General features: G+C 45.2%; 1 protein-coding gene across 2 annotated transcripts in view; it reads right to left on the bottom strand.

The window, feature by feature from the left end:
* TTC7A (tetratricopeptide repeat domain 7A) overlaps positions 1-10,338 on the bottom strand; it is a 149,831-nt gene extending 139,493 nt beyond the window's left edge. The window contains exon 1 of one of the 2 annotated variants that reach the window (XM_006839425.1): positions 10,149-10,338. In XM_006839425.1, coding sequence (XP_006839488.1) covers positions 10,149-10,338 — 190 coding nt within the window. The remainder of the gene's footprint in view (positions 1-10,148) is intronic. The other variant, XM_006839426.1, reaches the window with a different exon arrangement.
* Positions 10,339-15,141: the final 4,803 nt, after the last annotated feature.

The raw sequence follows: 15,141 nt of genomic DNA, 5'->3' as shown, positions 1-15,141 counted from the left end.
GAGACTGGTCCTTCCTAACAATATGTCCAAAGTATGAGAGACAAAGTTTGGCCATACTGGCCTCCAAGGAGCACTCTGGCTGCACTTCTTCCAGAACAGATCTATTGGTTCTTTTGGCAGCCCATGGCACTTTCAATATTCTCCTCCAACACCAAAACTCAAAGGCATCAATTCTTCTACAGTTTTCCTTATTCACTGTGGTATTTTTCAATAAATTTATATATTTCTAAAGAATAAAACTGACAGTCCAGAAATAAATCCATACATCAAAGGACTCCTGGGGTGGCACTATAGGATAAACACTGGGTTGATAACCGCAAGGTTCCGATTCAAATTCACAAGCTGCTCCTCAGAAATCCTATGTAAGCTATGAGTCAGAACAAACTCAATGGCTCGTAACAACAGCAACAACAAGGTTACTTCATTTTTGACAAGGATGACAAGTACATTCAGTAGGGAAATAATCTTCTCTTTAATAAACAGTGCTCAGACAACTGGATTTCCAAAATGCAAAAGAATGAAGTTGGACCCATAAACAAAAACCATATATGAAAATCAACTCAATAGCCTAAATATAAAAACCAGTATCACAAAAGTCTTAGAAGAAATGGCAGGGGAGAAAAAAGCAAGTGTAAATTGCGACAATTTGACCTATACTTATGGATGCAGTAGCTCAAAATACCAACCAAGAGGGAAGGAGTCTTCATATCAAGGATCAAACCTATCCCCTCTGTACACAGGGCTAATAAGGACAGGCAACTTAGACACTGGCTATCTAAAATGAGAGCCTATCAAGGCATGAAGTGTCTGGCTTACAAGTTTTCAAGAGGGATTTCATTCCAGAGTGTGTGGGGCAAGGTAGAATGTCCACTGAATAGTTTTCATCTTGTCTACAGATAGGTGGAGTGAAAGGAGATGAGGATAGGATTCATTTGATTCAACAGTGAGTAATTGTTATCATGACTGATTGCAATTGTCACAACTGTAAAGGTAAAAGTTGTGAAATGAAAAGGGCAGACTAGTTAATCTTATATTCCAGGAACAGAAGATCCTAGGACCATCATGGGAAAAGAGCATGAACAGAACATGGGACCCTAACCAGAGAAGCAACACCAGAGATAGAGGCAGAGGTGAGGACATGGAGAGACTGAGCAACTGAGGACTCTAGAATCATGGAAGAAGAAAGGCTGTATGCTGGTGGCCAGGAGGCTGGCTTGCAGAATGCACTCTTTGGTTGTTTAAATGATTACATATTACTGCACGTTTTTGTGTATATCAAAAACAAAAAAAATCAGAGGGAATAGAAGCAAATACTGTTAACCAATGATGCATGGAAGGGATTGTAATCATTACCATGAAACAAAATACAGTAAGCGGAGTGCAAAACGATGTTCTCCCTTGTAAACTATCACTCAATTCACAATAAAAGATCAAAAAGAAAAAGTCTGAATAAATATAGATTCTTTCATCTAACAAGGTTGATTTTTGCACTGTTAGAGTTTAAATAAAAGAAATGTCAAAACACTCTAAAAAAGAAAGAAACAAAATGCAGGGAAATCTTCATTATATCTAAACTATATAAAAATCTTCTACAACGCAACAGCTTTTAAAACCGGATAAAAGCCTTTAGTAGACATTTCCCCAAAGCAGATAAATAAATGGCCAATAAGCACATGAAAAGATGTTCAACATTACTAGTTGTGTTGTGCCATGATTTCCAATTCATATCAACCCTATAGACAGAATAGAAATATGAAACAGGGTTTCCTAGACTTTAACAGAAAAGTAATTTTTAACAGAAAAGACATGGAGCAGTGATTAAGTATTTGGCTGCTAAACAATAGGTCTATAGTTTGGATCCATCTTCCACTCCATGGAAGAAAGAGGTGGCAGTCTGCTTCCATAAAGATTGTTGCTGTTAAGTGCCACAGAGTCGGTTGTAACTCATAGCAACTCTGTATAGGGTTCCCAAAAAGCGGCTGGTGAGTTTGAACCACCAACCCTGCTACTCAAACCAAGTTTGCAGCCCAGTGCATTAACCCACAGCGCCACACCAGGACTCCATGGAAGCTTTACCATGTCCTCTGCAGTCACTATGCGTCAAAATCAACTCCATGGCAATAAGTAATCTTAACAGGAGCAGATCACCAGGATTTTTCTCCAGTGGGTTCCAGCCATCAACCTTTCAGTTAGCTGTCCAGCCCTTAACCATTGTATACCAATGTTTATTTCAGCAATATTCACAATAAGAACTAAACAGTGTGAGCAACTGAAGTGTCCCATCAACAGATGGACAGATATGCAAAATGCCACAAGTACAAACAAAAGATGATTCAGCCATAAAGAGAAATGGTATTCTGCTGTATGCTACAACAGGGATGAACTCTGAAAACACTAGGCTGAGTACCATAAGTCAGACATAAAAGAAAACTATATAACCCCACTCATATGACCAAGTCCTGGTGTGGCGCTGTGGGTTAATGCGCTGGACTGCAAGGTCGGTTAGAACAATAAGGTTGGTGGTTCAAGCTCACCAGCTGCTCCTCGGAAACCCTATACAGGGTTGCTATGGGTCAGAACGGACTAGACAGCACTTTAAACAACTCATATGACATCTCTAGAGTAGGCAAACACATATAGACTGAAGTTTATTCTCAGTTACCAGATGTGGATGGGAAGGAGAAAGGGGGAATTAATGCTTGAGAAGCACTGAGTTTCTCTTAGGGTGATAGTAAGTTTTGGAAATGAATAATAGTGGTAGTTGCACAACATCATAAACTTAATGATACTGAATTGTACGTAAAAATAGTTGAAAACACAAATATTTTGTTATGTAGATTTATCACACACAAAAAAAAGGGGGTAGAAGTAGTAGCCTGCCAAGTGTCTGGCATCCTCAAGACTGCCCCTTCAGAAAGAACATGTTCCTCTGAAAGTCTGCCCCCGCTAAGGCTCCACCTCCGACTGGTCCCGCCCCTTTGCCAGGTGACTCGGAAGAGCGAACCCGGCTCAGTCGTCCAGCTCCGGGGCTAGGTGAGGACAGCTGACAATCATTGGCCATCGAGCCTTGCCTCCGGTCCGCTGCCAATCAACGGGCCGTCAGGTTCCGCCTCCTCAAGGCAGGGCAACCAACTGCCTGCCCCGGTTCAGTACTCTCCTAAGCCAAGAGAAACCAGCTTCCCTTCAGCTGATTCTCTTGAAACAACTTTTCCTCTGAATGAGAGTGTCTCCTAAAGCCGTGATACACAAAGCCATAAACTGGAGCAGGTCTCTGAATGTTACTCAACTCTAGGAGATGAGAGCAAAAATTGGGGGAGTACACGTCAAGAAACTTGACGGAAAAATTTTCAACCTGGTAAATCTAATAGTGAGACAGTGGGAGGAGTCTATGTATTTTTGCTTTCATTTTCCTAGTAATTTATTTTTATTGTAATTTATGAAAATAACACAGCATAACACATTGAATATTTAAAAAACAAAAACGATCCTTCACCCAGACAATGTTAGAAGCACTGTTCTAAACAATAAAAACCTACAGTGCTTTTTACTCTGAAAAGGGACTAATGTTTGTTGAGGGTCTACTATATGCCAGTCACTTTAATATATGCTATTGTTAGGTGTCATAGAGTGGATCCAACTAACAGCAATTCCACAAGACAGTACAACTGCCCCATAGGGTTTTCTTGGCTGTGATCATTACAGAAACATAGTGACAGGTTTTCCTTCCTCAGAGCCACTGAGCGGGATGGAACCACCAAACCTTCGGTTAGCAGGCAAATGAGTAACTTTAATCTGCACAGTCCTAAAGATAGGTATTTCCATTTAATAAGGAGCTCTGGTAGTGTAGTGGTTACAAATTGGGATGCGAACCACAGGTCAGCAGTTCAATACTATCAGCTGTTCCGCGGGAGAAAGATGAGGCTTTCTGCTCCCGTAAAGATTTACAGCGTCGGAAACCCTGCACAGGGTCGCTATGAGTCAGAACCGACTCCATGGCACATAACAACAATAACAACAAAAGATAGTACTCTGTGAGCACTGACTATACACCAAGCACTATATTAAGTGCTTTACTAATATTATCTCACTCAGATGAGAAAACACAGACCTGAAACAAAGATACACTCAGAAGGCTAAGAAGTGGTGGAGCTAGCTGTGGGTCTGGAGGACCCGAGAGCCCTTTTGTTTCCCATCAGCTGTTGCATTACAACATCATGAAGGTAACAGTTACAGATGAAAGTGCCAGAGGAGAGCCCTCAGTTTCTGAACAGATGGAGGGTTGTGATGGTGCGGATCATCCAAAATTCTTCCACATGGGACCTCACACATGAATGTATGTATGTGTATGCCTGCACCAAACATTCTAATTCTTTCTACTCATGGATAAAGCTATTATGACTGGTAGAGGAAAAGGAGTGGGAAATTGTGCTATGGAAAAGTTGACAGTTGAGAGAAATCATCACTGGTTTCAAGCACTATCCAAAACACCGGATAGCTATATCTCAGTCACACTGAATGCAATGTAATATTGTTATAGTCACAGTAAGCCAAAGAAGAATCTCCTGAAACCTTCTACAAGTTTACAGACACAGAACAGTCGAAGAGTTGTAAACAAAAGATTAAAAATTAGTACCTTTTCTTTTTTTAAAGTTAATAGTAATCCAAGGACAGAGATAAGAATTGTTCTCATTTTTATATACTTGTCAGTATCAGACAGTTCCATTCACTAATGCTCAGGTCCTTCTCCCAAGCCTTTTCTACCCTTCCATTTCACTTTTCCACAGTCGATTTGTTTTTGTTTAACAAACACTTCCTTGTTATTGGGTACTATCAGGTCAATTTCAGCTCGTATTGGCTCTATGTACAACAGAAAAAAATTCTGCCAGATCCTGTGCCATCCTCACAATTGCTGCAGCCACAATATCATTTAGGAAGTCCAGAAATTCACTTCTTTCTCCTCTTCCTCTGCTCAATTCTCCACCTCCTTATCCAATATCTCTCTCTTCCTTTCCCCTTTTCTATCTCACTATTCTCAACTGGGGAGTCCTGGTGTGGTGCTGGCAGGTTAATGCAGGTTAGTGCGTTGGGCTGCAAGGTTGGTTTGAACTGCAAGGTTGGCAGTTCAAGTTCACCAGCCACTTCTTGGAAACCCTACACAGGGTCCTTGAGTCTGAACCCAACCGACTTGACATCGCTTAACAACAACAACATTCTCAACTGGAGCTCTAGTAGCATAGTGGTTATGAGTTGGACTGCTACCCTCAAGGTCAGCAGTTCGAAACTATCAGCCATTCCATGGGAGAAAGATGAGGCATTCTGTTCCCATAGAGATTTACAGCCTTAGAAATCCTATACAGGATCGCTGTGAGTCAGAACCGACTCCACAGTACAGAACCACCACCTCCTCCATTCTCAAATGGAGTCCTGGCGTGGTGCTGCAGGATAATGCACTGGGCTGCAAGGTTGGTTTGAACCACGAGGTCGGTGGTTCAAACCCACCAGCCGCTCCTCGGAAACCCTAGACAGGTTTCTGTGAGTCAGAGCCTACTCAGCGGCACTCCAAGACAGTAATTCTCAACTAGCCAGTTTATAGAACTGATGAGACATTTGGAATTAAAGTTCCAGATTTTCGGTTGTTAAATAAAATCCAGATGGATAGAAGCTTCCCTGTCCTTCTCCCAAACAAGGCACAGCAGGTTGCTTTTTATCATCCTGTTATCCAACGGTGCCCTGGTTGCACAGTGGGCTGCTGACTAAAAGGTCGGTGGACCTATGGAGTCGCTATGAATTGGAATAGACTTGGCCTGGCGGCAGTCGTTGGGTCACAGGTCATCCTAAAACACTCACCACCCAGGTTAGGGAAAGCTCCAATGCTTTCCCCTCCCAGGGTACTTCACGCCCAACCTTACCCACTAAGGACAACACCAGACCCTGAGGACCTGGGTGTGGTTCTTTCTGACAGCCCAAGACCTTGCCTGCCCTCAGCAGAGGTCTAAAGGAGACCCCAGGGATTAACCACTGTGTTAACCCCCACCTCACCCTAATTTTTTTGAAGGTCTCTAGCAATTACTTTTCTCACAGCCCTCAGAGCTCTTACTGCTCTACAGGCTTCTCTAGGGACCCAGGTCACAGGGATCCACTTTGTAACCCAGGTCACAACACCTGCCTTCTCTCCAGACCCCATATATAGATGGCAGTGCTCTCCTCTCCAAGGAGCCCTGGTGGCTCTGTGTGTTAGGCAATGGGCTGCTAACCTCAAAGTTGGTGATTCAAGTCCACCAGCCACTCCTCCGAGTGAAAGATGAGGTTGTCTGCTCACGTGAAGATTTACAGCCTTGAAAACCCTATGTAGCCTCACTATGAGCTAGAATAGAATTGATGGCTGTGGGTTTGGATTTTTGTTTGTTTGATTATTTGTTTGCTCCCCTCTCCCTAGCCTGTTGCTTCACAATCTGAAGACATGAGCCAGTTTGCCAAGTCAGGGTCTCCAACAGGACACTGCCCACCCACTAGGTCAAATAGGAACACAGTGGTCTTTGCAGCTGCTCACCCCACGGGGCTTGGGACAGTCCAACGACAGCAAGAGGAAGAAGCTGGGACTAATGAGAGGCCACCTGTCCCCCCACACCCACTCTAACTTAAACAGAAGAAATGCCCAGAACAGCCTCAAGTATTAAAAAAGAAAAAAACTCAGTTTTTAAAAAAAAGTGAAAAAGATGGGGTCTGGACTACAAACTCAAGATGGACATATGGAGGGGCAGACAGAGGGACAGATGTGTGACATCAAACAAATGCAATGTATGGTCTTAATTGGATCCTGATTGTAACAAACTAACTATAAATTTTAATTGTTAGCTCTTTGGGGGGTACGATAATGGTTCTGTAGCTATCTTTGTAAAAAGAGTTCTTATTTAATAAATATATACGCAATGCTTAAATGTAGGGGAGATATGGATTGTGGCATAGCTCAGATAAGTTCATCTCAATGAAGTTGATTGATGGGTACAAGAATGAGACTCATTCTTTCATTTCATGGTTTTAAAACTTTATAATTAAATTTTCTCTTCAGTCACTTAGCTGCACTCTTCATTTTTATATGAACATTTCTCCATCACAGCCACACTATGGGGTTCCCCTGCTACCATCCTGATCAAATCTGAACCGGATGTGAATTTGAAAGAAAATGTACAAACAGTAGCAACTGCCTTCCCCTTGGGGTGGAGGAGCGACTCCTAGACAGGAAAAGGGTGTGGTTATGCTTAAATATCTCCCGACCCCTCACTCTCACCAGATCAGAAGACCTCACCACCTGGCCTACCTAAAGTAGAGTCTGGGCTTCCGGAGCTATTCTTAGTTCTGTAGGAAACCTTACTTATACAACCAGGCCTCTGTAAAATGGGGATCAACTCCCCACCTCAGCATCTTCCTTCCTTCCCCCAAATTATATAGCTTGGAAACTTTGGGCCACTGATCCAGTAGTTCAAGTGAGGCTTTAAAAACTTCCCTCCTGGGGTTGGTGTCAGTACCAACACCCCAAACAAAGCAGGCTCTCAATCCCCAGAGTGAACAAGAAACCCTATGACAGAGAGAACTGAAATAACAGACAATCTAAAATATGTCCCATGTGTGAGCTGGGGATGGTGTAAAAGTGAGAGAAAACTCACTCAGAGACAAACCCAAAAGGTGGCAGGAGACATCCCACTGCCCCTACAATCCTTTGCTGTACCAGTCAGCTCCTACAGTTCCCAAGCTCTGCAACAACCCCAAGCTGTCACTAGTGGACTTGGAAGTCAGTCACCTAAATTTGGGTACAGGAATGACCACATAACTCTCTGGGCCTGGATATCTCTGTCTCTAAAATGGAGATAATAACTTCTGGGATCTTCATAGGGTTATTTCTAAAACTTAAAAAAAGAGAGAAAGCATTTTATCAATTACAACCATGCTAGTGTTTCCCAGTGTTCCACAGAATATAATTAAATTAAGTTTGGAAAATGTGGTATTTATACACTAACCTGACTTGTACACCACACGCTGCTGAGTTCATTAAAGGTTCTGAGAAGTCCTGCAGTTTGTTTTAAAAAGTCCCTTAAATGTTATTGAATCCATTTTTTCCAACTGGTCTCTTAAATTTTTCTTCCTGGGATATTAACTGCTCAAACTACATAAGACCACCGAAGACAAAATTAGGAAACACAGCCCATCCTGTCTTGAGGCCAGCATGTTTTTCTGTGGCTCCTCACTCAGATTCCCACACTTCACCCATTAAGGTTACTTCCCATTTCCATCCTCTCCAGCCCTCTCCCAGCACACCACCCCACAAAGAAGGAAGAGGAGAACCTGCAATTTATCCATCCTACCCTATGAGAGTGCAAAGCCATTTGAACTCCAAGGTCGGTAGCTCAAGCTCACCAGCTGCTCCTCGGAAACCCTATACAGGGTAGCTATGGGTCTGAATCGAATCAAAGGCATTTACCTACAACAACAACCCTCAGAAAAAAAGAGAGAGAAGACCCCCAGTGAGATGGACCGGCAAAATGGCAGCATCAATGGGCTCAAGCGTGGCAACAATTGTGAGGTTGGCCCAGGATCCGGGCAGTGTTTCATTCTGTTGTGCATAAGGTCGCTATGAGTTGATACGGACTCAATGGCACCGAATAACAACCCTAAGAGAGGGTTTTTTTTCCAAACATGTGCCTTCAGTTCAATGCCACACTCAGAACAGCCAAAAAGCCTCCAACCAAATCAACTGTCCATCCTGTCACCTCTAACTTTCTCTCTGGTCAAACATAACCTGCCCTTCCCCAACACCCATCAGGGACCAGCCCATGTTCTGCTGCTTCCCTGAAGTTTTCTACCCTTTCTCTGAGTTGCACAATCTAAGAGCCAACTACTCTCTGACTACCTGTCTCCCCATTGATTTTTCCAGCTGACAGCAGGTTAGCTCTTTGAAAGATCAGAGTGTTAAAAGAATGCGCTCAGAAACTCGGCTTCAAATCCTGGTTCCCCCACTTAATGGTTAGGGGATCAAGATAACTTCTCTGTGCTCTCAGTTTCCTTATCTGAAAAGTGGGAAAACGAGAGTTCCCCCTCATGGAATTTGAGTAGTTAGAGTTGATTAAAGTCTTGGGACAGTGTCTGTCACACACTGCACATCAAATCAATGTTAACTATTATTATTAAGACTCCTAGTGTGGTGCTGTAGGACTGCTTCGAATAAGGACTGCAGTTCAAACCCACCAGCTGCTCCTGGGAAATACAATGTCCCTATGAGTCGTAACCGACTCTATCGCACTTAACATTAGCAGTATTACTATCATTCAGTCTTTCCCACGCACAACAGGCTAAACAGTCTTTCAAATCTCTATCTCTGTATTTATTTGCTCCCTTCCCTGCCTCCTTCCACAAAGGCTCTGAAGTGGCTGCATAGAGGGGACATGGAAAGGGCTCTCCAGGCTGAGCTGAAGGCCCCAAGAACAGAGGAGGGGGCGGGGGAGGGGGGTTAGGGGTTAAAGACTGGGGCGGAGTGCTCCCCACTGAACCACCAGGGTGCTTTCCCACCGCAGCACAAGAGCGCAGCCCAGCCAGCCCAGCCCTACTACTAAAACCACTGACTGCCAGAGCTGGACGGGTCCCAAGTTCGACCATAGATGAGGAAACTGAGACTAGCCAGGCCTTAACCACCCCACCTTCATGCTCCATCAAACCCTCCCCAAGTCTATTGAGAACGGAGCTCCATTTTCAACTTACTTTGGGGGAAAGGAGGGAGGACAAAGAGAGCCCAAGAAATCCAAAGTCAGTGCCTTCACCTGATAGTTTACAGAACCTCCCCAGGACCCCCGGGAGGGGGGTGGTCAGAGTCCACGCCCTGCACTGATGAGTGCATGTACCTTACACCATAAACGGAGCTACCAACAGGACTCCAAAAGGCAGTGAAGAAACATTATTTTTCATTCTTTCCCCAAAGCACCCAACCAGGTTGCGATTTTCTCTTGGGACAGAAGAAACTTCCTAACTACCTGGCTGCTCCTAAAACTAGCTGTGCAGGGAGGGTAATCTCAAAGCGACTATCATAGGCCACGCTTCCCTGAGTAGACTGCGGGTTTCGCGCGCTCGATGCCGGTGAACTAGCCCCTTCCTTCACTCACCGGAGTCATGAGTAGTGAATCCCGGACTCGGGCTGGCTCGCCGGCTGCCTCCGCTTCCGCCGCCAGGCAAGACCAGCGTCTGTAGCTGCCGGACCAGCTCGGACACGCGGTTCCAGTGGCCCTCCGCGCGGCAGCGCTCCAGTTCGCCCTCCACCTTCAGGTGGGCGCTGTGCGCGCCCTTCGCAGCCATCTTCGAGCGGGTGCTGTCATGGGAGGAGCGGCAGAGAAGTGGAGACCCGGCCGGGGGCGGCGTCCAGGCTGCGGCGCACACGCGGGCGGAGGGGTCGACGGCGGCTGGAGCCTCGGTGGCAGAGGTGGCCCGGAAGACGATGGCCCGGCGGCAACAGCAGCAGCACCCAGCGCGCCTCCCGGCGCCTGTGGGCTGGGGCTCTGGCTGCGCGGCCCCGACGCGTCCAGAAGTAGCCTCCGCCTCTGCTGCAGCAGCTCCTCCCGCTGTTGCCTCCGCCGCTGCTGCAGCTGCTGCCACAGCCCCCGCCCCCGACCCCGACGCCGCCAGCTGCGGACCCGCCTCTGGCTGCTGCTCCACCTCCGCGGGGGCGTGGCGCGAGTTCGGCGAGCCCGGCGCGCCGGTGGCCAACGCGGCCACAGCAGCCAGGCGCGCGGCGGGTGCTCACGGCCGGCCCAGCGCCTGCCCCACGCTGCAGCCACCAACTGGGCGCTCACTTTAATTCTGCTCCGAGCCCGGGCGCCCGGGGGCGCCTCGCTCCCCGCCCCTTCTCCATCCCATCGGGACTCTTGGCCAGAGAGACCCCCGCCCAGACGACCCAGCTTTGCGTGGTGGCACCGTCACCACTGTTGTTAACAGCACGTCACAAATCCTGGGAGAGGCCGGTTGCTGCCACCTCCCAGGAGCCCGCCTGCCACAGCTCCCTCCCAGGCTTGTTGGGGAGTGCAGACTTTGCACACCACTCCTGGGTCCTCGGGTGAAAACAGACCTGTTCTGAGACCCTTGAGTTTGGACGCCCCCACCCTGAGTCTCTGCTAATTTTTCAGCAGCGGGGTTCCCCTTTCCAACTTAATTCAGCACACACTAACAGGCTGTCCTGTCCTATGCGGAACCTCTGTTGCTCTAGATTTCTGAAAGGTTTTAAGCTATTTCTCCAGTTCGGTATTTTTCTGGTTTTGTGCTTTTAATTCTGATGTTTAAAGACAGTGACCAAAGTGTATGAAGCACTTAGCAGGCCTTAGTAGGGCGCTGTAAAGGAGCTCTGGCAGCACAGTGGTTACGAAGAGGGCTACTAACCCTCATTGGAAACTACCAGCTGTTCCGCGGGAGAAAGATGAGGCTTTCTGCTCCCGTAAAGATTTACAGCCTCGGAAACCCTGTACAGGGTCGCTATGAGTCGGAACCGACTCCACGACGCAAAACAACAACAATAGTCTGGCGCTGTAGGGTATCAAGAAGTTCAAACAACTATAGGGCGTGGCCTGGGGGAAGAGGCAGATGTCTACTTTCTGCCCCAGACCAGCCTGTTTCTGTGTCTCAGCCTTCGGTGCAACTAGAAGGAACAGTCTCAGTTTGGAGACTGAGGCCACGTAAGAAGCACCAGTAGCTCCTTGGAAACCCTTATACAGGGTCGTATGAGTCAGCACTGACTCCATGGCACTTAACAACTTAAGAGGCAACACCAAGGCAAAAAACAAAACAAAACAAAACCGAATCTAAGGATTTTATTAAGGATCTCTGGTAGCGCAGTGGTTACGAATCGGACTGCGAACCGCAAAGTCTGCAGTTCGAAACTACCAGCTGTTCCGCGGGAGAAAGATGAGGCGTTCTGCTTCCGTAAAGATTTACAGCCTCGGAAACCCTGTACAGGGACGCTATGAGTCAGAGCCGACTCCACGGCACAGGCACACAGCCACCACCACCAAGGGTCTTATTGTACGGCACACGGAGTCCTGGTGTGGCGCTGTGGGTTAATGCATTGGACTGAAAAATCCGTTTGAACCACAGCTGGCAGGGAGCTGTGGCAGGCAGGCTCCCAGGAGGTATACATTTGGGGTTAGGGGAATACTGTCTTTGTGATTTAAATTTTAAATGAGCTGTTTCTCAACACTGAGGAACACCTCCCTGACCCCTTTGCTACTTCTTTCCAGCAAGGATAAGACCTCAGCCCTCTAGTCAACATTTAGAAAAGACTATATATGGAGCTCTGGTAGCATAATAGATTACGAGCTGAACTGCTTGCTAACCGCAAGGTCAACAGTTCGAATCTACCAGCTGTGGAGGAGAAAGCTGCGACTTTCTGTTCCAGTAAAGATTCACAGCCTCGGTAACCCTATACAGGCTCACTATAAGTCAGAACCCACTCCATAGCATATATCCACCATCACCACCATAAGTATATATGGAGTCCTAGTAAGATCAATACTGGACTGCAAAACACAAGGTTGTCAGTTTAAACCCACTAGTGACTGGTGGATTCGAACTGCCGACTTTTCAGTTCAAACCTACATTATAGTCAAGTGCTTATCCTATAATCCCACACTAGGACTCCATATGTTTATACACACACACACACACACACACACACACACACATGAGTCCTGGTGTGGTGTGGGTAAATGCGCTGGATTGCAAAGTCAGTTTGAACGCAAAATTGATGGTTCAAGCTCACCAGCTGCTCCTTGGAAATCCTATACAGGGTCACTATGGGTCGGAACTGACTCCACGGCACTTAAAAACAACATTATATACAGTCACTCTACAGTACCACATTAGGACTATATATATACACATACTTACAAATATATGGACTTCATATACATATATATATATTTGGACTGATAGACTAAGAAGGAGAGGTGGACCACTTCTGAATGATTCGCCATTGAAAATCTTATGAATAGCAGTGGGAAACTTTGATACAGTACCAGAAAATGAGACCTTCACTTTAGCATTTAAATGCAATCGTGGAAGAGCTGCCTCCTCAAAGTGGAGCTGACTTTAATGATATGGATGGAGCAAAATGTGGGGTTCTTTATTTGCTGTTGGGGTACAACTCAAAATGAGAAGAAACAGCTGCAAACATCCATTAATAAGTGAAACATATTAAGTATCAATTTAGAAAAATTGGAGGTTGTCAAAAATGAAATGAAATGCATAAAGATTAATATCCTAGGCTTTAGAGAACTCAAATGGACTTGTATTGACCATTTTGAATCAATCCTATGGTTTACTATGCCAGGAATGACATATTGAAGAGGAAAGGTGTCACATTCATCATCAAAAAGAGCATCTTAAGATCTATCTTGAAATACAGTGCTTTCTGTAATAGGATATTATCTATCTGTATGCCTACAAAGAAGATCAGTTAACACAATTACTATTCAAATTTGTACATCATCCACTAAAGCAATGATGAAAAAACTGGAGAATTTTACCAACATCATTAGTCTGAAATTGATCAAACTTGAAATCAAGATATATTAGCATTTACTGTTGATTGGAATACAAAAGTTGGAAACAAAAAGAAAGGATTAGTAAATAGAAACCATGACTTTGGTGATAGAAACTGTGCTAGTGATCACATGATAAGTTTTTGCAAGACCAATAACTTATTCATTTCAACAACATAAAATAAAACTGTACAGGTGGAAAACAAACAAGATGACGGATTGGGTGGAAGTGCAGTAAGGAGCTCCATCAGCAATAACACAAAATACCGGACCAAGCAGGCTCAGGGGATGGTCCCAGAACTCTGAACCACATATAAAGGAATATTTACAAGGTTGGAAGGCTTACAGCTAGGGGAATTTGTAGCAGAAGCAAGAAATCCATTGCTTTCTAATTCAAAATGCTCGGCTGCTCCAGGAACTGTCATCTTGGGTGAGACCAAGCTGGGGAAGGATCAGAGGAGCCACGGATGCCTGACAGAACCGCGGAGATAAAGGTGTGGACATTCTTTTCTTTTGGTATTTGTTCACTGGTCCCTTGATGTCTGAACACCTCCATTCTGGTGACTATAGGGGAGCCTGAGCCAGTGGACACCCCAACCCCACTCTCAGAGGGGTCTACTATGCATGTGTACAGATCTCCTCAAAATTTAAAGAGACAGTTTCCACTTAAAACCAAATGGCCACAGCTGGCCCTGAACTGTTTATAACTAGAAAAAAGGCCTGATCGGGGATTGTGGAGTGGGACAGGCAGACAAAAAAGGAAATAGGCCAAAAATTAAATCCCGAGCTACGTCAAAACGACCAACAGTGGTATCTTGAAATTTCTCAAGAAGAAGAACGAAAAGGGAAACCGATTTCCTGATCACATTCTACCTGGAGGAAATCAGAAAGCATAAAAAAAAATACCAAAATACACACCCATCTAAGTATTAAGGCAACAGATAAATCCTGAATATGTCTCCAAAAACAGAAGCAGACCATATAAGCACATGTACAGAAATGAAATAAAGTGACTGAGGCAAATGAGCTGGAAGTAGACCTACACTCCATACTGGAAGACAGGAGAGGCTTTGGAAATGCCTGAGAAGGAATTCAGAAAAATGATTATAAAATGTAGCAAAACCCTAATGGAGTTGAGTCCAGATGATAAGAAGAAAGGGCATATGCACAAGAACACCCACACTTGCACATAATACCCACTTGATCTGGCTTCAATGACTGGATGATCAGAGCTCAACCAGAAGAAGAAAGAAGAGGAAAAAAAGAGTAATCTGATACATTATGATGAACTTAACCTACACCTATGGATGCAGTAGCTCAAAAGAGGGAACAAATCTTTACAGCAAGAATCATTCCCACCCCCTCCATACACAGAGTAGACAGGGATGGACAACCTTGACATCAGTTACCCAAAATGGGGAGGCTACAAAGGCAAGAAGTGACTGGCTTTAAAGGGCATGGAGGAAGGTAGAATCTCTACTGAGTAGCATACAATCTGTCTAGGCGGGGCTGATGAAATGAAATGCGGATGGGTCTCTTGTGATAAAACAGTGAATAATTGTTATCAGGACTG

This window comes from Chrysochloris asiatica, unplaced genomic scaffold (genome assembly GCF_000296735.1).
Source record: "Chrysochloris asiatica unplaced genomic scaffold, ChrAsi1.0 scaffold00024, whole genome shotgun sequence".
In the NCBI taxonomy this organism is placed as follows: domain Eukaryota; kingdom Metazoa; phylum Chordata; class Mammalia; order Afrosoricida; family Chrysochloridae; genus Chrysochloris; species Chrysochloris asiatica.
The sequence above is the reverse complement of the archived record's forward strand: the minus strand, read 5'-3'. Positions and strand labels throughout refer to the sequence as shown.